We start from the raw sequence: 25,011 nt of genomic DNA on the forward strand, positions 1-25,011 counted from the left end.
GGCGGGAGGCAGTAAGAGAAGGGTTGGGGGAGTGACAAGGAAACTTGGGAAATGACTTAAAATCTAAATTAAAAATCAGGGAACTGGATTAAATGCAGGACACGTGAAACAGCCGTAATGGGTGGAGAACAGTGGATGTGGCTTTGAGTGTGTGGAAGAGAGGCTGGCCAGACAAGAACAATAAGGAGGCGTGACCTGAAGATGAGGAGATTATGAGAACGGGGAAGAGAAGAAACAACAAAAGAGAAGAAACAAGATATGGACAGGAAAACAATAGGCCATGGGCTCAGAGATGACCTAAAGCAGCGCCCACGGTTTGGGTTAAAGAGCCAGGCCGGTTGGAGGATCTGGGCTTTGTCTTAATATTTATTACAGCGCCTAGAACAGTGATGGGCAAATGCAGATTCCCGGGTCTCCACAGGCAGGCGGGGCCCAGAAATCTCCATTCTTCACCCGTTCCCCTTGGACGTCCCGAGCACCTGGCTCAGAAACACAGAATAGGGAACCAGCAGCTAAGGACTCGGGGCTGAAAAGAAGCCCCGGGTGTCCCCGGGCTGGTCTGAGAGGCTGCAGAGAGGAGGGCTGCTGAGTCATCCCTGGGAAGCAACAAGGGAGGGAAGAAAGGGGATCGAGCCCCCAAGGAGAAAGGAAGAGTCCTCCAGGTTCGGGGGAGAGGGCCGCTGGCTGGCTGGCCTGCAGCCCACAGTCTGCACCAAGTTTTACTCTCAAGATCCGAGTCACTTGGAACTGAGGGTGGGCCGGCCGGGGGCGCTGTTTGCTCTGATCAGCGGGTACATGCGTGAGGGCTTTGGAGTTTTTGTGTGATCAGTGATCTTTCTTCACCTTGTCACCTGCCACGGGTGTGTGATGGTAATATTTCTGGAATTCTGAAGCTCTCCTGTCTCCTGGTGCAAATGTTCCTCTTCCTGGGGGCTGGTCCATTCGCTGTCAAGTTCATTTCAAAGACAATTCCTGAAAGGCAGGATCTGAGCGCTCAATGCAACGAGCACTGACTGCTTCGAGGCGAGCAGACCTGAGCAGGCGGCATGGAGCCCTGCTGCCATCTGGTCACTCCTATAAGCATATAACTTACTGTTTCTTGCCTTTCCTTCATTTGACACTGGCCATTGGTTTGAAAGTTGGTTTCAATTCCCTTTACCGTCCAGAATCCCTATATTAAAACGTGTGTGTGTGAAAACCCACAGTTGTGTGTGTCCAGCCCAAGTTTGCTCCCTGGTAGGGGCCTTTGCCCTCAGGCCCCTGCCCCTCAGAATCCTGCTGGGCTCCCTCTGCTTCTGGCAGCGTCTTCATCCCCCGGAGATCGGAGCTCCTTGAGGTCCGCTTGCACTCTCCGCACTCCGCATGGAGCCCGCCTCTCACCGAAGACTCAGGAGGGTTGGGTCTTACGAACACGATTAAACCTTTTAAAATAGAGTCCTTTAGGTAGAACTGGAATTATCTGGCCTGGAGAAAAAGACAGGGTGACTGACGCACGGGGTCACATCAAAGAGAAGACACACAGTGCCGTGGCCCAGTGTTCCCCGTTTCCGAAGCCACAGGAGATGGGGGAGCCTTGGTTATTAGTCTAACCAACCCTTTTAAGAATCTGGTGAAAGCAACGGACTTGCTTCCTTGAATAGCCTTCAGGGTTATTGGGGGATGAGGAAGCCATGCCTCACAGAGGGTAAGGGACTTGCTCCAGGCCGCCCACCTGCTGGTGGTGTGTGAGGTCTGTGTGACTACACAGCCCGGCCTGTTCCTGCGCGATCGTGGCTGGGGGGCCACGGAGGCTCGGGCTGGGCTTCCCGGGCCGGGAGGCTGGTTGCCGGCTGAGGTGCCATCTCCCCTGCTGCTGCCTGCACCTTGGAGATTTTTTTCCAAAACATCTCAGCTTGTTTTAATGAACAGAGACGTCAGCGTGGCCGTCCCCCAGCAGCTGAGCGTCCCGAGGTCCCTGCGGGCGGCCAACACGGACACTGAAAGCCGGGGCGGCTTTCTCTGCCTCCGTCCCTTCTCCCCAGTTCTGGAGTGTTCTGGAACCTGCAGGCCGGGACGAGCCCACAGGGAGAGGTCAGCCTAGGCCCTGGGGCCACCGGCCGGCCTCCGAGGGCGACTTCCATTTTGGAGCCCGCGTCCCCGAGGGCTGTTCGGAAACGTGCAGGATGTGGTGATTCATCGGATTCCAGGAGGAAGGACACCGGGAAGGCATTTTCTCACGGTTGCGTTTCTGAGCCCCGGGGTCATAAATACTTTTTCTGTTGTGTGTTAGATGAAGCTTCAGTCTGAATGTTTACCCACTTGGGAGACTTGTTTATTTTATTCATTTAAAAAATCTTGTGTTTAAAAAATTTTGGAGGGGAAGTCAGACTGCCCAGTCTAAAGCAGGCCACTAGGGTAGCAACCGGAGCTTCTCAGCCGTGTATGTGCGGAGCAATCCCCCCGAGATTGAAGAACATCTCCTGCCTGGCTGGTGTGGCTCAGGGGTGGAGCATCAACCTATGAACCAGTAGGTTGTGGTTCAATTCCCGTCAGGGCACATGCCCAGGTGGCAGGCCCAATCCCCACACAGGGCGTGTAGGAGGCAGCCGATTGATGATTCTCTCTCATCGTTGATGTTTCTATCTCTTTCTCCCTCTCCCTTCCTCTCTGAAATCAATAAAAATATATATATTTAAAAAAAAAAACCCTCCTCCTGGCTCCCCTGCTCTCTCTGGAACCTTCCTCCCCCTAGCCGACCCTGCTTTCCTGGCTGGAGGGCTCCTCCGCTTGGCTGCATCACCTTTTCAGATCTGGGCCCTGGACTTGGAAATGGCCTGTAGGGCCCTGGTCAGCCTCCCACCGCTCTCCACCCCGCACAGGGGGAGGGGAGGAGGGAAGGAGGGAATGGCTCAGCTCCTTCGGGCCGGTCGCTGTGGTTGTGTGGGGGAGGGGGCAGGAGGACCAGAGCAACAGTGCCCTGGGGGTCCGTCCTTCACTGGAGGCAAGTTTAGATATTTGGGGGTGTTCTAAGAAACCCAAGGCTTGGGGCTCCCGGGAGAAAGGTCTAGAAATAGATGAGCTTACTCGGAGGCTGGGAGGGAGTTCTCTGGCATGGATGGGACCCGAGGGACCTATATCACTGTCCAGTAGCGTTTTGCCTCCACATCCCTGCAGCCGAGAGTGCAGCTGGGGAGGGGAGGAGGCCTCAGGGGACAGGAGGTAGCGTGGCTCTGTGGCCAACCTGGAAACTGACCTGCCTCCCTTCCATCCAGCCTTCTTCCCCGGGCCTCTCTGCACCAAGTCACAACCCCCACCCCCACCCCTGTCCCAGCCTTTGCCCTCAGAGGTGAGGTCAGATGAGGACCAGACAGTCCGCCCCTCAGCTCACCTGTGATGAAACGGTTGCGCAGACGGGTGATTTGACATGCAGGTTCCCGGCTAGCGAGGGGCAGGGCCACAGTCCACGGCTCCTCGTGCATTCATTTTCTACACCGTGTTACCCACCGTGGGGCGCAGAAGTGGGTTGTTTTTAAATACCCACATTTCAGTGCAAGGAATGCTGTCCTGCCTTGATGGTCCCCAGGCATGAACACACCCGAGTCTGTCACGCTGTCTGGCTTAGACGCTTTGGTGGTGTTTGCTTGCCCTCTGACAGTCTGCACAGTCTGGTTTGGTTTTGTTAGGTGGACACCCGATGGGGGTGGTCAGCCAGCACCCGCGGTGGCGGGCAGGAGACCCCGCTCAGAGCTCGGTGCCCACTTAGTGTGGCAGTGCAGGCGGTTGTGCCAGGGTCACCTCGGCAGCAGGTGATCAGGTCTGCAGTCCAGCGGCCCGTTGGAGTGGCCTGGGGAGCACACACCCAGGGAGCCTGCAGGTGCCGCGGACAGAGGAACAGGCTCTCGCAGCCCAAAGAAGCTCTTTGTGCCAATGCACTGAGCTCGCAGCACAAACACCAGGTCCCATCACCCCCTCTTCCTCTTCCTCTTCCTGTAGCTTCGGTTCCTCGTGGGACCTGGGTACGGGTACGGGCCGCCCCTCACCTGCTGGCAGGGGTGACCGAGGATGCATGTGAACCCCAGAAACCTGTAAACCTGTGGCACAGGTGCAGGGTAGCAACGGTCACATTGTGACTCCGGAATCGGCCCAGGACTTCTGCAGGTCGGGTTATACACCTGCCGCTGGTGGATCTGGGCTTCCTGCCCTCTGCTCCCAGCTCATCAGCACCTACCTGCACATAATACACATGTGCTCAGTGTGTGGTGGTTGAACAAACGCGTGAACGAATGAATGGGTAGCAGAGGGACTGCTCAGGCCTCACAGGTGGATGGATTGGCCAGCTTAGCAGGAGGGGAGAACAGCAACCCCCCAACCAGCCTGCTAGGCCTGGAGCCACACCCTTGGGTGGGCCTCAGCCACGGCAACTGGGCAGCGTCTGCTGCAGGGACCTGAACATCCCTCGGGGTCACAGGCTCTGCTGGGCCCTCCCTGGACACTGGCAACTTGGGGTTTGGTCTCAGTCACCGCTCCCCACCACCACCCCCTCTCCTGAAGACGCGCCTTCACCACTGTCCTCTTCTCTCCTCCTCGGGGCGCAGATCCTGGCCAACGTCTTCCTCTACCTGTGCGCCATCGTCGTGGGCATCATGTCCTACTACATGGCTGACCGCAAGCACCGCAAGGCCTTCCTGGAGGCCCGCCAGTCGCTGGAGGTGAAGATGAACCTGGAGGAGCAGAGCCAGCAGCAGGTAAGGCTCTTGGGTGGCCTGAGGGCAGTGGGCTGGGAGCTGGTCCGGACCGAGCTGGGGGGAGGGGCCTTTGGGAGTTGGGGGGAGACCAGTGCGCAGCCCCGGGGGCCTTGGAGTTCCCCCACCAGGTCAGGTGCTCGCCGCCTGCCGCCACCTCAGGGGTCCCTCGCCTGGAAGGGCTCCTCCCGACTTCAGGGAGCTTCTCTTACTGGAAACTCACTCCCGAATCCTCTGTGCTTGGCCTAAACCTCCCTCTTTCCCCTTTTCAGCTTATTTGTGTGTGTGTGTCCTTATATTTAAAACTTTTTTAAGAAATACATCACCCCAGCAGCCGCCAGTGGCTCCCCGTGTTTCTTTCCCAGGTGAACGAGAGCTGTACACTGAATGCTTGTGCTCCGTGGGCTTGTTAGTCCTCCCTCTGCCACTCTCTCAAGGTCAAGGGCAGGTTCGCACCTTTTTAAAGAAACATATCACCCCAGCAGCCGCCAGTGGCTCCCCGTGTTCCTTTCCCAGGTGAACGAGTGCCGTACACTGAATGCTAGTGCTCCGTGGGCTTGTTAGTCCTCTGCCACTCTCTCAAGGTCAAGGGCAGGTTCGCACGGCCCACCTACTGTGCGCACAGAATTGCTCTCCCTGCAGCGGGACCCATGCCCTGGCCTCGGGCCCTCGGGGTGAAGTCCATCCGCCCAGGGCGCTGTTTTCTTCGTGCTCAGGGCAGTCTCCCCACTGTCCCCTCCCTCTCAGTCGTTTTTAACAAAGTAAAACCAGCCCGACCCCCCGGGACCCCACCGTTTACATTTTTCTCTGCGGGAAGTGCCTGCTGGCCCGCTGTTTACCGGCTTCCCTGCAGCCCGAGTCACCGCAGCACCTCCCATTCTCGTGTGAGTCAGGCTTCCGCATCGTTTTTGGTCTGGATTCTTCTCAAATGCTTTTGAAGGTCCCCAGAAATTACACCCGCCCGTTTCCTGTCATCCAGAGGTTATTTCTCCCTCACGCACAAACTCAAGTGGAAAATATATGGTTCTCTGCTCTGGGAACCGCGCCTCTGCGTTCATGGCGTGCTGTGTGCTCTGGGTTCACAAAATGCAGTTTTCGTGGACTCTGCCCCTCAGGTGGCCAGGGCTGTGGTTTCAGGGTCCCTCAGGAACCTGGGTGGTGGGGGCCCATCGGTGGGCCTCACATTCTCTGGACAGTGCTATCGGAGGCCCACGTGGATTCATTTAGCTGATGGCCCTGGCTTCTTCTGTCCTGGGGGTGTGTTTTCTCGATCTGTTTAGCAATGAGATCTAGAAGCTTCGGAGCTGGGCCTTCGGCTCGTTTCTGCAGAAGGCAGGTTTTAGAAGGGGACGCTCCCAGCCTCCACTGGGACACAGGGCCAGGCTTAGCTCACCGTGTGTGTCCCCTTCTCCTTGGCCTCGGTCCTGTGGTTCCCAAGGAGCTGCTGCGGCTTAAACATATTTAAAGAAATCCTCTTCATAGTGCTGCTTGAAAGGCCTTAGTTTCTGGTTTTTATGCTGTCTTGTCTCGTTGGCATCTGGCCTCTCCTACTGTGGACGCATTCCTCAGGTTCTTGATATAAAAAAACACAAAGCCTGTCACCACTTTGCTGAGCCAGGAGTTGTTTCCTACGATCTCTGGGTGGTTTTCAGCATACCGATCTGCGTCAGTCTTGTCTGTCTCTTAATGTAAAGCCCGGGACATCTTCCATCCCATTGAACAGCGCTGGGTGGGGCCTCCTGGTGTGGAGAGGAAGGCCCCTGGGTCTTAGACCAGTTCTCCACCCCTTAGAGCAGCGGTTCTCAACCTGTGGGTCGCGACCCCTTTGGGGGTCGAACGACCCTTTCACAGGGGTCGCCTAAGACCATCGGAAAACACATATATAATTACATATTGTTTTTGTGATTGATCACTATGCTTTAATTATGTTCAATTTGTAACAATGAAAATACATCCTGCATATCAGATATTTACATTACGATTCATAACAGTAGCAAAATGACAGTTATGAAGTAGCAACGAAAATAATTTTATGGTTGGGGGTCACCACAACATGAAGAACTGTATTAAAGGGGCACGGCATTAGGAAGGTTGAGAACCACTGCCTTAGAGCCTCACTTTTCTCATCGGCAAAGGTGGGGGTATTGATACTCCGAAGTGGAAGTATTAGTCTTCATAGTGCAGGGTTCCCTGAGTCCAATGGGAAACAGGCAGAAGCGCTTTGTAACCAGTGAGCTTGGAGTTGGTGATGGTCAGGCTGCAGTGCATGGGCCATGAGTCCCACTTCCTAATGCCTCGTGCTTTGTGCTTGCTCCGGGCAGGGTCCGAGCATGGAACCTGGGGCCTGGCACAGAGGGCCACCCTGTGTGCTGGGGACCCCCGAACGCCATAGAGCAGCCAGGGGGGTACTGGCCCCAGGAATGAGAGGCCCCGGGAGGCAGAAGGGAGATGCAGGGGAGGGGCACAAACCTACACGCTCAGGCCTTGCTGGGACACAGCAGGTGTGTGTAAATGTCCATCAAGTGGAATGAATTTCTCTAGCCCAGGTCCAGCTTGTGTGTGACCTTGAGCTAGTTCTTTCACCTCTTCGGGCCTCAGTTTCCCTATGTGTAAGGTATAGATGGTAATAAAACATTGGGATAAAATGGATAATGTGTTAAGTCCCTTTGGAAATGAGAAAAGGCACTCTTACCATTGGGAGGGTTGGAATGCTCCTCCCACCCTGGCAGCTTCAATCTATAATAATAAAAGCATAATATGCTAGTTAGACCGGACAGCTGAATGACCTTCCTGATGTCCTTCTGGACGAAGCCAGGGCTGCAAGGGCCGAGGGCAGCCACGGGAGTGGGCCTAAGCCGGCAGTCAGACATCCCCTGAGGGCTCCCGGACTGTGAGAGGGCACAGGCAGGGCTGAGGGACCCCCCTGGAATTCTCCTCCCACCCTGGCAGCTTCAATTTGCTCATATTTTCCTTAGGAGTTCTGTGACTATGTACACAAGAGAGGTTTACTTGCCATTTTAGTTTTCTTTCAGTGACTTTGACAAGTTGGGGTGTCATGGTAATGTGAGGCTTAGGAAATAATTTGAGAGGTGTTCCCTCTTTCTAATCCCTGGACGAGTTTGAGGAAGAAGTGGGCCATTGTTAAATGGTTAGCAGCATTCACTAGTGACACGCGGTGGGTCTAGAGTTTTCTTTGTGAGAAGATTCAATTTCCTTCACAGATAAAGGTTTTTATATTTCTCTTTGTTTAACCTTTGGAAAGTTTGTGTTTGTTTGTTTGTTTTTTTCCAGGGGCTTGTTCATTTCGTCAGATGGAGATCTCTAGGTTGCCAGATTTTTGCTTTCAGTCCTTTGAAGGTGTCATTCCATTAGCCTCTGGCTTCCATCATTTTTGTGGAAATGCCAGCCATCAGACATACAGTTGCCCCTTTTAAAGTAATTGCATATTTTTTCCCTCTGGTTGCTTTCACAGTTTTGCCTTTGGTTTTTAGCAGTTTTACAATAATGGACCTAGGAGTTTGTTTTGTAGTTACTCTGCTAGGTATTCGAAGAGCTTCTTGAATTGATGGCTTGATGACTTTGATCAGTTTTGAAAATTTTCAGCAAGTAGCTTTAAAAAAAAAAAAAGTATTACTGAAAGTATTACATATGTCCCTCTTTTTCCCCCATTGACCCCCTCCAGCCCCAGGCCTTCAGCACCCCATTGTCTGTGCCCATGGATTATGCATATATGCATACAAAGCAAGTAGCTTTTTGTTGCGTCTGTCTGATTCTTTCTTTCCCTTCTAGGACTCTAGATATTCTTATTAGACATTTTTATCACATTCCATAATTTTTCCCCCTGAATCTTATCTTTCTTTTTCTTTCTTTCTGTGCATCAGATAGAATGTTTTTACTGACCTGACTTCCAATGGATGAATCTTTAATTTCGGTTATTGTCTTTGTTGTTGTTGTTGTTCTAGAACGTCCACTTCATTTTAACACATACATTCCAGTTCTTTGGTTAAGTTCTCCATTTGGTCACCTATTTCTTGGAAAATATTAAGTATTTATTTATTTCTCTCCTTGCCGCTATGTGACAGTCTGATCTTTAGTCTTCTGAAAATTGGGGTGAAAAATCATACCATTGTCATGCGTTGTTTGAGAGTCACATAAAGTAAGAACTCTGAGTCCAGAAGCCAGGAAGCCCTTGAGTGCCATTAGCTGTGGCCACACTGGCCCCTGGGGTCACCGGCTGAAGGGCGGGGCTGAGAGGTAGTGGGAGCTGGTTGGGGCTGGTGTGCCTTTCTCCATGGCGACCGTCGGGATGCAGGTTGCTTCCTCCCCAGTTCTGGGGGGGTTTTATGTCCCAGGAATGTCAGCCGGTGTGTCCTCGGGGCTGAGTGTAGGCTGGTGGTAGAGGCCACACGGTCCCATTGCACGTTTCTCCTGGTGGGAATAAGGGTGAGACAACAGATATGAGAACACGTTGGGAAGGGCTGCAGCACGTCCTAGGAGGACAGGGGACACGTGGTTTGGACGTGGCTCCTGTGGAAGGAACTGTTGAGGCGGGTCCCACACCAGCCACCGTGCACTCACAGTGTTCATTACCTTGTTAAAAAGATTCCCAATTTTAAAAAATTCCCAGTACACTCTTTGCAGAAGAAGCTTCCTTTCAGAGGTTAGTTCTCAGGGTCCAAGTCTCACCGATGATGGGGTTGGCGGGTATTTATCTTGTTTCCTAAACTGCTCTGGGAGGAAGCCCAGTGTGTTCGGAGGGGACGGCCTGCCAGGGCGGCTGTGTGGCCACCAGCAGGACATTCTCCTCCCGGGCCTTGTCCCCCTCAGCCGGACAGTGAAGCTGCGGGTTAGCTGGTGTCAGGGCTCCCCTCCTGCTTCCTCTGATTCCATTCTCTGTGTGTTGTCACCTGGGAGGTTGTACTGTCCTCTATGAAGGTGACCAACCTGCTGCTAATAGCAGGCAACTCCCGGGTGGCTGGGCCGCCCAGCACTGTCCCCCGGGAAGGGGGGAAGCAGCCCTGGGCCTCAGTCACAGGCTTCACCCTCTGCTTGGTCCCAGGCGGGCATGTCCATCTTGTTGACGGGCAAATGGGTGAGGGAGCATGTGGGTAATGGAAAGAAGTGGGGTGGGGCCTGGGCTGCTTAAACCTCCCCGGCTCCAGTCTCCTCCTCTGCAGGGAGGGGCTTAAAGCTCTGCGAGCGTGGCCCTGGCCTGCAGGGCCTCTCTTTGCATCAGCTGAGCAGGTGTCTACCTCTGGGCAGTCTGATGGCATTTACCTGTGACCCCGGGTGGACCTCAGGCCTCTCTCCCCAGCTCCCCTCGGCTCCTCGGGGGGTGGCCGGGTGGAGCAGGAGGCCCAGAGGAAGGAACTGGAGTTGTTTTCCTTTATTCCATGGGATCATACTCCAGGGTTGAGTTGGGGACCTTGATGGTTGCTAAGCGCCTCGGCTGCCACCTGGCAACAGCAGGCATCCAGGAAATGCAGCCAGGGCACACCTGTCAGCAGGTACACACTGCAGAATGTGAGCCTTCCTGAGTCCCATGCAGAGCTGCTTCCCAGCGAGAGGGACGTGGTTGAAGGAGGACGTGGGAGAGGACGGAGGGACAACAGGAGGCTCGTGAGGCCTGCACTCCCTTTAGATTCTGTTGGGAAGAGGGGGCGACTTCCGTCCCCGCCCTCCATGGGGAGGAAGCTGTGGCTGGGCACGTGGGGAGAGCCCAGGGCTGACCGTGCAGGGTTCTAGGTCAGCAAGTCGTTCACCGTCCCCCACCTCAGTGAGGACCAGCGGGCCAGGCCACCTTCATCCGGCGCCTGGAGGACCTGGTGGAGGTGACACTGGGTTGTTGTCCGTGCAGCTCCTGGGGGATCCGTGACAGAGCAGCCTCCTCACTCTGCCTTGAACCCAACGCCCGGGGTCACCTCTGACCGGGGTGGCATTTCTTCTTTGTGCCCGAGTCTCAGGGAAGAACCAGCCGTTCACCGTGAGAGTCAGACGTCTCTCCTGGGAGCCCGAGCTTGGGACTCTGGACAGCTGGCACCGCGTGGGCTCAGCTTCAGTTTCTCATCTTCCTGAAGGTCCCTCCTCTCCGACCTCTGCCCCAGCCTGCCCCACTGTTCCCTTCGAGACCTTTGGCTGCGAGGTGAAGGCGTAGAGCAATCTTGACCTTGAACCTTGTTCTCATGGGAGGTTGGTAGGGGAGAGGGGAGTCATGGGGAGAGAGAATGGAGCCAGCTCCCTTCTGGCCTGGGGTTGGGCTTCTAGGGTCAGTCTTCAAAGTGCCCGGTTGTCCTGGCGACAGTGAGGCTGGGGCTGTCCTGGGAGCCAGTGAGGCGGGAAGAGGAGCTGGGGCGGGAGGAGCTCCTGCCTCCACAGCAGCTCTGCCTCTTGCTCTGACTCGGTGCGTGGTGGCCCGTGGCCGCCGCACTGTCCTGTTGTGAGTACCCGGCGGAGAGGGCAAAGCGGCCGCCCACTAGGCAGGAGCCACAGAGGACCGGCCCCCTCCCCACCCAGCCTGGGCAGTTAGTTGTGTCTTCACAGTGCCAGTCACAAACAGCTAATATTTCCGTTTTCGGTGTAGCCTCGATGCCTCTTGGCTTGAGAAAAGCCCGAGGTGTCTCCTGGTTGGAGTAGGAATCAGTGCTGCTGTGCTCCCAGCGCCCACCCCGTGGGTGTCACTGCAAGTTCTTCATCCTGACCCTCCAGGCTCTAGCACAGCGGTTCTCAACCTTCCTAATGCCGCGACCCTTTAATACAGTTCCTCATGTTGTGGTGACCCCCAACCATAAAATTATTTTCGTTGCTACTTCATAACTGTCATTTTGCTATTGTTATGAATCGTAATGTAAATATCTGATGTGCAGGATGTATTTTCATTGTTACAAATTGAACATAATTAAAGCACAGTGATTAATCACAAAAACAATATGTAATTATATATGTGTTTTCCGATGGTCTTAGGCGACCCCTGTGAAAGGGTCATTTGACCCCCAAAGGGGTTGCGACCCACAGGTTGAGAACCGCTGCTCTAGCAGGACAAACCACATTTCAGAGAGTGCGGGCGGGGGGTGGGCCCGCAGAGGGACGCTTGCTGTGCCGGGTGGACGCGGGCACCAGGGGCGGAGGAAGGAGCGAGGGGCAGTGGCCGAGCCACTGAGACTCTGAGAGGCGTTTGGAGTTGGATTTAAGAAGAACGTGGCGGATGCGGGTTCTCGGGCGGCTTTTCAGGAAGAGAGGGAACTGGGATGTGCGGTGGGAGAGCAGAGGGGACGGCCGAGGTGGGGCTGGTGAGGAGTGAGGCTGGGGGGGGAGGTGGCAGGTGATGGGGAGTGAGGCTGTGGTGACAAAGCCCTCAGTGAGGACTCTTCTCTGTTCCTCGTGTGGGAAGGACTGGAGTCGGGACCCACGGGAAGCTGGCTCAGGGCGGGGCTGGGCTGGGTGGTGGCCGTGTGGGGCGTGGGTAGAGAGTAAAGGAAGGTGGGAGCGGCATGCGGAAGAAGCGCCATTGGACGGAGGCAAAGGGAGGGAAGCGCAACCACCTTAAAGCCTTAGGGGTGGAGATTGGGTCTGTCCCTTGCCTGGGCCTTCGTTCCCAGGGTGGACTGAGCTGCGTCCGGGGGTCCAGGACGGAAGCAGGTGTGCGCTTCCCCTGCAGACGCCATAGCATCCCTTCGCCTCCCGCTGATCGCAGGTGCGCCCTCAGCACCGTGGCCTCCAGGCAGCCGCTCTCTGCCCCTCCGTGTTGGCAGGCGAGCTGTACTTAATTGCTAAGTGTCCGCACTGTCCAATATGGCAGCCACTAGCCATAGGCGGCTGTTTAAGTTAATTAAAATTAAAGAATTAAAGATCAGAGCCTCCGCTGCACCAGCCGCATGCGCGTGCTCAGTAGCTGTGTGTGGCGGGTGCCACCGTGGGACACAGGCTCTGGCCCGTTTCCGTGGGGGTGGAAAGTCCTGATTGTGCTGTTCCAGAGGGTGATGGCTTGTCCCTCGGGCCCCGTCTCCTGCTTGACAGCTCATTAACTCACCAGCCTCCAGGGAGCACCTGCTTTGTGCCAAGCAGGCTGTGAGGGCTCCAGGTACCGCACACGGGGCCTTCTGTGGGTCCAGAGGGCTGTCTCCTGAGACTGCGGTCACCGTGGCCCACACAGCGGCCCCGCCCGTCTCTGGAGATGGCACAGGAGTCCAGGCGAGTGACCGAGGCTCGCGTACTCCGTGTCCCCTCTCCCGCAGGGGAGAGCTCTGGGCTGACCCTGCGTCTGTGTGGTTCCTGGTGGGGACTGGCTGGTCTGGCCCCACCACTGCGATGGAGTGTGGCTCTGCTTCCCCTTGGAGCCCACCCGCCCTGGAGACTCCGGAGCCCTGGCCTGGAGCCTGTTCTCGCTCGGGAAGGTCTGGTGGAAAGACGGCTGGTGTGAGTGACGCAGCCTCTCCCTCTCTGAACTCCCACGGCCGTGGCTGAAGACAGCAGAGCGCTCCTGCCCCGTGTGGCCAGTCACTCTGCGGTGACCTCCCCGCCCGCACATCGGAGCTCCTGGGAGTACTGTTTACCTTTGACCTTCCCAGATCAAGGACCTGCACAGATGACCAGTGACTGCACTTGAGTGACCAAGGTGGTGTGGTCCCCTAGTCTACAGGGCGACCCCTGCCTTGTGGACAGACGGTAGCACTGGGGTTTCCAGATGGCACGCGAGGTGGCGCTGGGGCTCTGGCCTCCCAGGACTAGCGGACCGGGTCCTCCTGCTTTTCACATCTTCCTCCTCCTCTTCACATCTTCCTCCTGCCGCCTCTGCTCAGGTGGGCAGGCCAGGAGGGGCACCTGGTGGGGTCCAGTGACTGTATGGCTTCCAAGTGGCTTGGAAGCTCCAAGGACCCGGATAGATCAGGACCAGAATGGACATATCTGTGGACAGCTGTGTGCTCACAGCCCGTGATGGGTTGTCATGACATGTATTTGTGTGTGTGTGGGTACACACAGCACGTATGTAGGACACACCTGTACATACACAAGGACACCCCCTCCCCCTCAGACAAGCAGGTACCACACAGACACCACACCATCTGCACACACAGCCACCTGGGCACTGCTGGTGCCTCTCCTTCCCTCTGCCCTTTTACAAGGATGTTGTAGACACGCAGCGTCTACTCAGCAAAGCTCATTTCTCTAAATCCCTGCCGGCCCCCTGGCTGTGATGAACTCCTCAGTGCTCACCAGAGTGTCAGCTGGCGCAGCTTGGGCTCCTGGGAGCAGTGCCGGCCGCCTTCCTCCGTCCCGTCCCAGTCCTGCGCCAGGGACAAGGTGAACCCTGGCACGAGTCACGGCTGCAGGGGGCTTGATCGCTTCCCTCCCGCAGCCGGCGAGGCCATGCTGCCCCACTGCCCCCCAGGCCTCAGACCACCCGGCAGCTCAGCAGATCCCTGTTCCCGGAAGAGGAGATCCCAGCCCCGGGGGCCAGGAGGCCGAGCATCCAGCCCTGGGCCGCCGCGACTTCTCCCTGGGGTGAGGACACCATGCTTCCGCCCCAGCCAGTCCCTGCCCAGCTGTCTGCTCCCCACCGGGCGGCTGGGGCGCTTCTCCTAGGACGGGGCAGTGTTTTCTGTGCCCATGAGCCTCCTGGAGGCTCCTGGCGCTTGTTCTTCCTTTTTGAGACTCGTTTGGTGCTTTTCCCAGAGAAGGTCGGGCCTTGACTTAGCTCCTGTGATTTTAGGGTGACCATCAAAGCCTTGTGGGCTGTTTGGCGGGACCCGGGCCAGCCTTCCGCCCGGTGGGGACTCCCTCCCGCGTCTCAGGCAGCACACTCTTCACGGGAGCTGTTCGGACTTTTAGAGACGTTTCCCAGCAGCCTTCTCTCGGGGCCTCCAGAGCAAGGCTCCCCCTTCTCCAGGCAGCAGCTGCCCTCAGACTTGAAGCCTTTCTGAGGCTTCTCTGGGCTGAGTCCCAGCCACGCAGACACCCCCCGCTCCTCCCCTCACGGCCAGTCCCTGGCGAAGGCCGAGGGCGTGAGTTTCCTTGTGGGGTGGGCTCGCGGCAGGTCTCCACCGCCTCATCCCAGACCCTTGGCGTCTGTTAAAGACCAAGGGGCTTGTGCCGGTGCCACTTCAGGCTGGGAATGTATTTAAAGTCGAATCGCATCTTAAAGGGCCATTAGACTGTTTTACTCCCAGTCCGGAGACGCCGTGCCTCTCCCACTCCGTTCTCTCCGGTTGATTTTCGGGACTCAGATGGCGATGCTTGCTTTTGCCCTTGCCAGGATCTCCCCTTTCTAAGAAAACTGGTTGCTGTGGACCAGCCGGGGTCAGGGTCACCACTGGAGGCAACAGGAAGTTCTGTGTTTATTTCCAGTTTAAAAAGTTTCTTTAAAAAGCAGCAGCATAACACCATATATAGCATTTTGGAAAACATTTTACGTTTTCTCTTAACCCCATCCCCCAGTTGCTCTCTGCTCTCGCCCCCGTCCCCTGCCTTTACTTAGACGTATGTGGATCCCTCATCACCTTCCCAGAACACAGTCTGTGTCCGCCCTGCTTTTCTCTCATTTTCTTGTGGCAACAGTTTTTACCGAGACCAGTTTAGGTGGCATGATCTTCCCCCCATTTGCTGGCACTTGGGCCGCCGGCAGTGTTTCCCACGCCTGTAGTGACACTGCAGCGAGCTTCCTCTGCACGTGTGTCTTTTTACTTCTTTTGGGTTATTTTTTGTAAAATATATTTTATTGATTTTTTACAGAGGAAGGGAGAGGGATAGAGAGTTAGAAACATCGATGAGAGAGAAACATCGATCAGCTGCCTCCTGTACACTCCCCACTGGGGATGTGCCCGCAACCCAGGTACATGCCCTTGACCGGAATCGAACCTGGGACCCTTCAGTCTGCAGGCCGATGCTCTATCCACTAAGCCAAACCTGTTAGGGCCTTTTGGGTTATTTTTGCTGGATAAATTCCCGGAAGAGTCATCAATGGGTCAGAGGCTGGGAACATTCTTGTGACTCCCAAAGCATAGAGCGAGTGCTATTTTAGGAAGAGCAGGCTCTGCCTCAGTGCTGGGGAGGGCCAGACACATCCCTCAGCCCTGGCCCCCTCGAGGCTCGGCTACCCTGGGGTCCCCTCGCCCCACCACCCCTGCTTCTCCTGTGGGGCCCACCAGACAAGGGCGCCTGGATCCCAGCCTCCTTCCTCCTCCAGGAACTCGTATGAGGTGCTGGGGCCTTTCCCCTGGGCCCGAGCATGGATGTCAGGGATCCTCTACGACAGCGGTTCTCAACCTGTGGGTCGCGACCTCTTTGGGGGTCGAACGACCCTTTCACAGGGGTCGCCTAAGACCATCGGAAAACACATATATAATTACATATTGTTTTTGTGATTAATCACTATGCTTTAATTATGTTCAATTTGTAACAATGAAATTGGGGGTCACCACAACATGGGGAACTGTATTAAAGGGTCATGGCATTAGGAAGGTTGAGAACCACTGGCTTAGAATCTCTGAATCTAAGGGCAGACGATGTCAGCGCCAATAGAGACACCAAGGACGTGGGCAGAGGGAGAGGAGCAGGCCTGGGCAGGGCTGGGGTGGTGCGTGAGGTTGTTGAAGGGTGCGGGGCGGGGAGTGGTAGGAGGGGCTCGTCTATACTGAAGGGGACATGAGAGCAGGGAAATGGGACCAGTCAGGAGGCCTGGGGCCTCTGGAGGAGTGTGGCGGGTAGAGAGTGCCCACGTGCTGGGCACCGCGCGGAGGACGAGCAGATCCGCGGAGGTGGGGGCTGGATCTGGCTGTCACAAAAGTCCTGGTTGTGACTGGCGGGGGGCGCCTCTCCTTCACTGCCCACAGCCACGCCCCCCTCTGCCCTGTGCCCTGAGCGTCCTCTCCCGTGGAGTCCCTGGCGGCTGCCTTCTGCTCCTTGCTCTGTCACGTGCTTGTCCAAACCAGTTTCATCACCGCGACTCGGGTGGCCTCTGCCTGCTGACCGTGTTGAGGGGGACTAAGGTCTCATAAGCCACACGAGTCGGCTGGCAGCCTTCATGTACAACCACAGCTGCTTCCTTGTTGTTCAGATCATTTATGCTTTCAGCGTGCTCATGCTCTTGAAAAAAGTTACGGAAATCATACAACCCAGTGACGGTTCCCACCCTCCCCCACCGAGAGCGGCTCAGGGCCTCGTCACACGGGGATCCCGGGCCGTGTCCTGGGCTGCACTGAGTCTCCTGCTGCTGCCTCGTCCCACCGTGGCTGACAGCCTTGAGCCTGCGCCGTGCTGGGAGGCGGCGGTTTTCCGGGAAATTGGGACTGTGGTCGGGCATGGAGCACCTTACAGGACTTGATTGGGATCCCCAGCTTCCTACCCCAGCCTGGGTGCTCACTGCTGCCCCCCCGCTGCCCCTTCTCTCTGGGGACCCCAGCAGCTCTGTCCCTCGGCAGCCCATGAGAGCTGGCAGCGCCCCCGTCTCTGGTTTGAAAATCCTCCTGGCCCTGGCCAGCGCTGCTCAGTGGTTAGTGTTGGCCTGTGCACCGGAGGGTCTCCGGTTCGATTCCCGGTCAAGGGCGCGTACCGGGGTTACAGAACTGATCCCCACCCTGGTCGGGGTGCATGTGGGAGGCAACCAATCCATGTGTCTCTGGCACTTCGATGTTTCTCTCTTTTTTTTCTCTCTCTCCCCTTCTACTCTCTCTAAAAAATCAAGGGAAAATGCCCTCACTCTCAGGTGAGGGTTAAAAAAAAATCCTCCTGTTCCAGGAGAGTCCTCAGTCCCCGTGTCAGGGGGCGGTCCCTGCGCCCCCACCTGCCCTGGGTTCCTTGGGCTTCTCATTCCTGAGCTCCGTGATGCCCTCCCAGAGGTTCCTAACGGTGGGCGTTGCTGTGGAAATGCAGAGTGATAGTCATGGCCACTGTGAGTGCTCAGGCTGGGCAGGCGGACGTGCCTCGTTATCGCCATGTGAGTCTCTCTCAGAGAGAGGGTCATGGGAAGTCACAGGAGCAAACACAGTTCCTTCGCAGAAATCTCCAGGGTTTAGTGGAATGAAGTGAGGAGAGTGTGAGCAGGCATCTCCCACTTATACCAACCCTGTCAATCTCACTGTCTGAAATGCCACCTCTGAGAACTCCCAACCTTAGATCCCAGCCCCAGTCAGCGGCCCCGCACGCAGCCACAGCCACTGGTGCATCTCCAGGCGTGTGCAGAGCAGGCAGCTCGGAGTTCCCAGGCGACGGCGCGCGCTCGCTCCTGCTCTCCACACTCAAGCCCTCTTCATCAGCCTTTCCACCTGTCATGGCCGCTCTTCTCAGTCTTCCTCACCTGCCAGTGGCCGCTCCATTTTTTCAACTTGCTCACACCAGAAGCTTTGAGGATCTTCTTGACCACCCCCTTTTTTAAAAATATATTTTTATTGATTTCAGAGAGGAAGGGAAAGGGAGAGATAGAAACATCAATGACAAGAGAGAATCATTGATTGGCCATCTCCTGCACGCCCCCCACTGGGGATCAAGCCCGCAAACTGGGCATGTGTCCCTGACTGGAATCGAACCAGTCACTGGGGGACCCTTCATCCGGCAGAGCGACACTATCCACAGAGCCAAGAAGGCAGGGCCTTGACCCCTCTCTTTACCACCCAGAGCAAGTTCTGTTGGCATTTCTTGAAAGGTAGAGCTCCAACCGCCCACAGCTACCATCCCTGTCTGTGCCACTGTCATCTCATGTAGGATGCCTGCAATCGTATCCCAACCAGTCACCCTCCTCTGTCCTTGCCCCTACCCTGTTAGGTGAAATCGTGTCACTCCCCTGCTCAGAACCCTCCGTGGGTCTCCTGTCTCACTCAGAGGAGCAGTGGTCAGCTGGGGTCAGGCCCTCACCGCCCAGCCCCCTCACTCACTCTGCCTGGCAGCCCTGGCCTCAGCTCCCCCAGTTCACGCCTGTTCCAGGGCCTTTGCACCCTACTGCATCTGCGGCCTGCCTGACTACCGGGAGGACCACGCCGTCTGCTCCATCCTCATGGGGCTCGCCATGGTGGAGGCCATCTCGTAAGTGGGTGCCGCTGCAGGGAGGGGGCGCCTGGGCCCGTGGGAGGAGCAGGTCTGTCGTGGTGGCCCAGAAGCCCCCAGGCCCCGGAGGAGTCTGCTCAGGCATGTAGTGCGGGATGTAGCGATGTTACGTGGGACGTAGCAGTGACATGCGGGATATAGCGATGATATGTGGGATGTAGCGATGTTACGTGGGACGTAGCAGTGACATGCGGGATATAGCGATGATATGTGGGATGTAGCGATGTTACGTGGGACGTAGCAGTGACATGCGGGATATAGCGATGATATGTGGGATGTAGCGATGTTACGTGGGACGTAGCAGTGACATGCGGGATATAGCGATGATATGTGGGATGTAGCGATGTTACGTGGGACGTAGCAGTGACATGCGGGATATAGCGATGATATGTGGGATGTAGCGATGTTACGTGGGACGTAGCAGTGACATGCGGGATATAGCGATGATATGTGGGATGTAGCGATGTTACGTGGGACGTAGCAGTGACATGCGGGATATAGCGATGATATGTGGGATGTAGCGATGTTACGTGGGACGTAGCAGTGACATGCGGGATATAGCGATGATATGTGGGATGTAGCGATGTTACGTGGGACGTAGCAGTGACATGCGGGATATAGCGATGATATGTGGGATGTAGCGATGTTACGTGGGACGTAGCCATGTTATACAACTGGAGGTCCCTCAGGACCAGGCTGGGGGCAGTCCTTCTGCCTGCTCAGCTCAAAGGCAGACAGAAAGCTGGGGGGCACCCAGTTGGCCACTTGGCCCAGAGGAGGAAAACGCATGTGGGATCCCTCCTGTAGGGCGAGGGGGTGAGGGGGCCGGCACCTGGCTGCGGCTTCCCCTGACCCTCCTTTCTGTGTCCCTGGCAGGTATGTGCGGGAGAAGACGAAGACCGGGGTGGACATGCGTGTGGGGGTGCACACGGGCACTGTGCTGGGGGGCGTCCTGGGCCAGAAGCGCTGGCAGTATGACGTGTGGTCTACCGATGTCACTGTGGCCAACAAGATGGAGGCCGGTGGCATCCCCGGGTGAGTGTTCCTTCCCAGCGGGCAGGCGTGAGGTCGGAGGGGACAGCCATCCCTCAGGTCTGTGGCTCGGACAAGGGCCTCCTCCCACCAGGAGCCGTGTTCCTTCTCGGGTGCCCGTCTCCTTGGTCTGAGGTTGGCTGTGGCCTCTCGTGCCTGGACCTCTGCAGCCGTGTGTCCCCTCGTCCCCTGTGCCCACTGGCGGGGCTGCCCGGGCTGATGCCATCACACTGCTGCAGGGAGAGTGCCAGCCTCCGCGGAGGGCGTTACCGTGATGGCCAGCAGCAGGCTCGGAGGAGCGGCTTGCCGGTTACAGAAGCGGCCGGGCCAGGACCTGCCTGCGCTCAGGGCAGACAGGCTGAGGCTGCTGAATCCTGACCGCCTGGGCCAGGGAGTCCCTCAGGCAGTCACCAGCCTCTCCCTCGGGGTGACTCCCAGAGAAGGGTCCATTGCCCCCGAGAGCAGGTGCAGACTTCTGAGTGCCCTTCTCATGTACTCTCAGCAGCCTGTGAGGACACAGTTATTCCTGTCTCATGGACTTACACTGAGGCTCCGAGAGGGGCAGGGGCCACACCGCCCACACAGGACCTCCCAGTCTCTGCCCCGGGTGGCCCTCTGCCCCATGCACCCCGAGAGACTGGCCCGGGCGGCAGCCTGGACCGGGACAGGGCGCGGGTGAGGGCCCGTGCTCAGGGCCTCTCTGGCTGCGCTGCAGGCGCGTGCACATCTCCCAGAGCACCCTGGACTGCCTGAAAGGAGAGTTCGACGTGGAGCCCGGCGAGGGGGGCAGCCGCTGCGATTACCTAGAGGAGAAGGGCATTGAGACCTACCTCATCATCGCGTCCAAGCCAGAGGTGAAGAAAACCGCCTCCCAGAATGGCCTCAACAGCTCGGTGAGTCCCCACCCACCCCTGCACTGGGGGACGGGAAGGAGGGGCTGGCGGAGGGGTGGCAGAGGACTGGGCGCGGCCTGGTGGCGGAATGAGCTGTGAGGTGCAGGTGGGCATCACAGCGATGCCGAGTCCCGCTGAGCAGGTGGCTGGAGGCCTCCGTTCAGAGGGCCAGCTGGTGCCTGCGGGAGGTGACTGTCCTGTCCGCCGCTGGGAACGCGTGTGGTGCTCTGAGCGGCTGGGTTGCAGGGAGGGTCCCTGCAGGGAGGAAGCAGTGGAAGCCACAGGAGTGACATGGATGCCGAGGCGGGGAGCAGAGGGAGGGCGCGAGGAGGCAGTGGGAGCCCCTCCTTACTCACCTCGGCCCCCTCCTGGGCCCAGGCCGGCTCTCCACTCACTTTTCATCTTTGTTCATGTGAGGGTGAAGCTGTGAACAGTCTCATGTCTTTAGTTATACCCAAGGCAGGACACTGTTAATGTGGCTGTCAGCCAGGTGAGTGTCTGAGAATCGCACATTCATATCCACCCTTGGAGGCTCTCCCCAGCTCTGGATTCTAGGAGCGCTTCATGAGAGGAAGGACCCGTTGCCATATGACATTCTTCAGTATTTTATCAGGCGTCCCTGCCTGCCAGCACTTGGTACAGGGCTCAGGGAATTTAAGTGTCCTGCTGGAGACTGGTTCTCTCCCCGCCGTGGCTGCGCAGCCGCCGTCAGCCGCTAGGGGGCGTGGGGCAGGAAGCAGCCGGCAGGACTGTCCTGAGCGCAGGATGAGCCTCACAGCTGTGTAGGGTCTCCAGCGTTAGATGGACTCGGGCGAGGCGATGCTCAGAGCACCCCGCCTGCTCTACAGTCAGTGAGACCTCTGTCCCTCGGCAGCCCATGAGAGCTGGCAGCGCCCCCGTCTCTGGTTTGAAAATCCTCCTGGCCCTGGCCAGCGCTGCTCAGTGGTTAGTGTTGGCCTGTGCACCGGAGGGTCTCCGGTTCGATTCCCGGTCAAGGGCGCATACCTGGGTTACAGAACTGATCCCCACCCTGGTCGGGGTGCATGTGGGAGGCAACCAATCCATGTGTCTCCGGCACTTCGATGTTTCTCTCTTTTTCCTCTCTCTCTCCCCACTTCCACTTTCTCTAAAAAAATCAAGGGAAAATGCCCTCACTCTCAGGTGAGGTGGCACTTCGATGTTTCTCTCTTTTTTTTCTCTCTCTCCCCTTCTACTCTCTCTAAAAAATCAAGGGAAAATGCCCTCACTCTCAGGTGAGGGTTAAAAAAAAATCCTCCTGTTCCAGGAGAGTCCTCAGTCCCCGTGTCAGGGGGCGGTCCCTGCGCCCCCACCTGCCCTGGGTTCCTTGGGCTTCTCATTCCTGAGCTCCGTGATGCCCTCCCAGAGGTTCCTAACGGTGGGCGTTGCTGTGGAAATGCAGAGTGATAGTCATGGCCACTGTGAGTGCTCAGGCTGGGCAGGCGGACGTGCCTCGTTATCGCCATGTGAGTCTCTCTCAGAGAGAGGGTCATGGGAAGTCACAGGAGCAAACACAGTTCCTTCGCAGAAATCTCCAGGGTTTAGTGGAATGAAGTGAGGAGAGTGTGAGCAGGCATCTCCCACTTATACCTCGCCATGTGAGTCACTCTGAGAGAGAGGATTGATTTTGCTCATGAACCAGATGGGAGGTGGGGACCTGTGCTGTGGTGGCGAGCAGGTGGGGGCTCTGGTCTGCAGACCGTCCTAGGGGAATGGGAGGGGCTGCCCTCCAGCAGATCTGTCTTCTGTCGGGGGGCTGAGGCCCAGCCCTCTGGCTGGTAGGGGCTGGGGTTCAATACCAGATCCTTGGGGGCCTCTTGGCTGCCCACCCAGGGGAGGGGAGGAGCGCCTCCTGCTTAGGCCCTGCCTCGGGGCAGGAGCCGGGGAGAACGGCCCCCAGGACCTGTCACGCTCCCTGTGGCAGGGGGGACGCCTCGGAGGCCCGGAGCCAGGCTTGGATTTCCTCCTGGGCTCCCGGCTCCCATCAGCACTCCTGCCAGTGCAGGTGCTGCCCGTCCTGGGCTGTGCTCTGCGGTGTGTTGGGGGGCGGGCGCATGGCTCCTGGCTGACGTTGCCAGAATCGGGTGTTTCTTCCCGGAAGTAGTTGAGCTGCTCCTGGACGGGCACCAGTGAGACCCCGAGGTCCCCACTCACTGCCCTCCCTGTGCCCACAGGAGAACCTGATGCTGTCCATCCTGCCCAAGCATGTGGCTGACGAGATGCTAAAGGACATGAAGAAGGACGAGAGCCAGAAGGACCAGCAGCAGTTCAACACCATGTACATGTACCGCCATGAGAACGTCAGGTGCGCCGGCCCCGCACGGGCTCCGAGAGCAGGACGGGGTGGGCCCTGTGGGGTCAGCTGAGCGCCGAGGGTTAAGGTCACCCCTGGGACTAGAAGCAGAGCCTTCCCCACAGTGTGAGCCCCAGTGTGAGCAGCCTTGCTGACGGGCATCGGGGCTGAAACGTGCTTTGGGCTCTGTGGTCCAGCCCCGTTGCTGTACCAGCATCACCCAGAGCCAGGAAGTGGCATCTGTGAGGCCACCCAGCATTCAGGGCCAGCGCTGGGCTCCTGCCTTCCTCCTGGGGCCCCTAGAGGGAAGCCCACAGGATAAGCTAAGTGCCAGAGCCCCAAATTCACCCTCAAAGCCCCAGGTTCTCACGGCTTTGGGGCTTGAGCAAGGACCTGCTTCCCCGGGATCCTGGCTGCCCTGGGTTGGGAGCAGGAGCTGGCGTGGCGGCAGGGGTGCGGCGGGGGCCTCACCGCGGTGCCTCCTCCCTGCAGCATCCTCTTCGCGGACATCGTGGGCTTCACCCAGCTGTCTTCCACCTGCAGCGCCCAGGAGCTCGTGAAGCTGCTCAACGAGCTCTTTGCCCGCTTCGACAAGCTGGCGGCCGTGAGTCCCCTCGCGGTCTGAGCCGGCTCCGTGGGTCCCTCCCTCCTTCCCTCCTCTGCTTTGTCACTCCTCCCGCCACAGCCCGCACCCTGCCCTTTCAGAAATACCACCAGCTGCGGATTAAGATCCTGGGCGACTGTTACTACTGCATCTGCGGCCTGCCTGACTACCGGGAGGACCACGCCGTCTGCTCCATCCTCATGGGGCTCGCCATGGTGGAGGCCATCTCGTAAGTGGGTGCCGCTGCAGGGAGGGGGCGCCTGGGCCCGTGGGAGGAGCAGGTCTGTCGTGGTGGCCCAGAAGCCCCCAGGCCCCGGAGGAGTCTGCTCAGGCATGTAGTGCGGGATGTAGCGATGTTACGTGGGACGTAGCCATGTTATACAACTGGAGGTCCCTCAGGACCAGGCTGGGGGCAGTCCTTCTGCCTGCTCAGCTCAAAGGCAGACAGAAAGCTGGGGGGCACCCAGTTGGCCACTTGGCCCAGAGGAGGAAAACGCATGTGGGATCCCTCCTGTAGGGCGAGGGGGTGAGGGGGCCGGCACCTGGCTGCGGCTTCCCCTGACCCTCCTTTCTGTGTCCCTGGCAGGTATGTGCGGGAGAAGACGAAGACCGGGGTGGACATGCGTGTGGGGGTGCACACGGGCACTGTGCTGGGGGGCGTCCTGGGCCAGAAGCGCTGGCAGTATGACGTGTGGTCTACCGATGTCACTGTGGCCAACAAGATGGAGGCCGGCGGCATCCCCGGGTGAGTGTTCCTTCCCAGCGGGCAGGCGTGAGGTCGGAGGGGACAGCCATCCCTCAGGTCTGTGGCTCGGACAAGGGCCTCCTCCCACCAGGAGCCGTGTTCCTTCTCGGGTGCCCGTCTCCTTGGTCTGAGGTTGGCTGTGGCCTCTCGTGCCTGGACCTCTGCAGCCGTGTGTCCCCTCGTCCCCTGTGCCCACTGGCGGGGCTGCCCGGGCTGATGCCATCACACTGCTGCAGGGAGAGTGCCAGCCTCCGCGGAGGGCGTTACCGTGATGGCCAGCAGCAGGCTCGGAGGAGCGGCTTGCCGGTTACAGAAGCGGCCGGGCCAGGACCTGCCTGCGCTCAGGGCAGACAGGCTGAGGCTGCTGAATCCTGACCGCCTGGGCCAGGGAGTCCCTCAGGCAGTCACCAGCCTCTCCCTCGGGGTGACTCCCAGAGAAGGGTCCATTGCCCCCGAGAGCAGGTGCAGACTTCTGAGTGCCCTTCTCATGTACTCTCAGCAGCCTGTGAGGACACAATGTTATTCCTGTCTCATGGACTTACACTGAGGCTCCGAGAGGGGCAGGTGCCACACAGGACCGCCCACACAGGACCTCCCTGTCTCTGCCCCGGGTGGCCCTCTGCCCCATGCACCCTGAGAGGCTGGCCCGGGCGGCAGCCTGGGCCGGGACAGGG

The 25,011-nt window shown here is 57.9% G+C and overlaps 1 protein-coding gene across 1 annotated transcript in view; it reads left to right on the forward strand.

Moving 5' to 3' along the window:
• ADCY3 (adenylate cyclase 3) overlaps positions 1-25,011 on the forward strand; it is a 74,763-nt gene that overhangs the window by 17,882 nt on the left and 31,870 nt on the right. Inside the window, exons 3-7 of the mRNA XM_014546616.1 lie at positions 4,575-4,724; positions 22,870-23,000; positions 23,481-23,592; positions 23,694-23,821; positions 24,179-24,337. Of these exons, the coding sequence (XP_014402102.1) occupies positions 4,575-4,724; positions 22,870-23,000; positions 23,481-23,592; positions 23,694-23,821; positions 24,179-24,337 (680 nt within the window). The remainder of the gene's footprint in view (positions 1-4,574; positions 4,725-22,869; positions 23,001-23,480; positions 23,593-23,693; positions 23,822-24,178; positions 24,338-25,011) is intronic.

This window comes from Myotis brandtii, unplaced genomic scaffold (genome assembly GCF_000412655.1).
Source record: "Myotis brandtii unplaced genomic scaffold, ASM41265v1 scaffold454, whole genome shotgun sequence".
Lineage (NCBI taxonomy): Eukaryota > Metazoa > Chordata > Mammalia > Chiroptera > Vespertilionidae > Myotis > Myotis brandtii.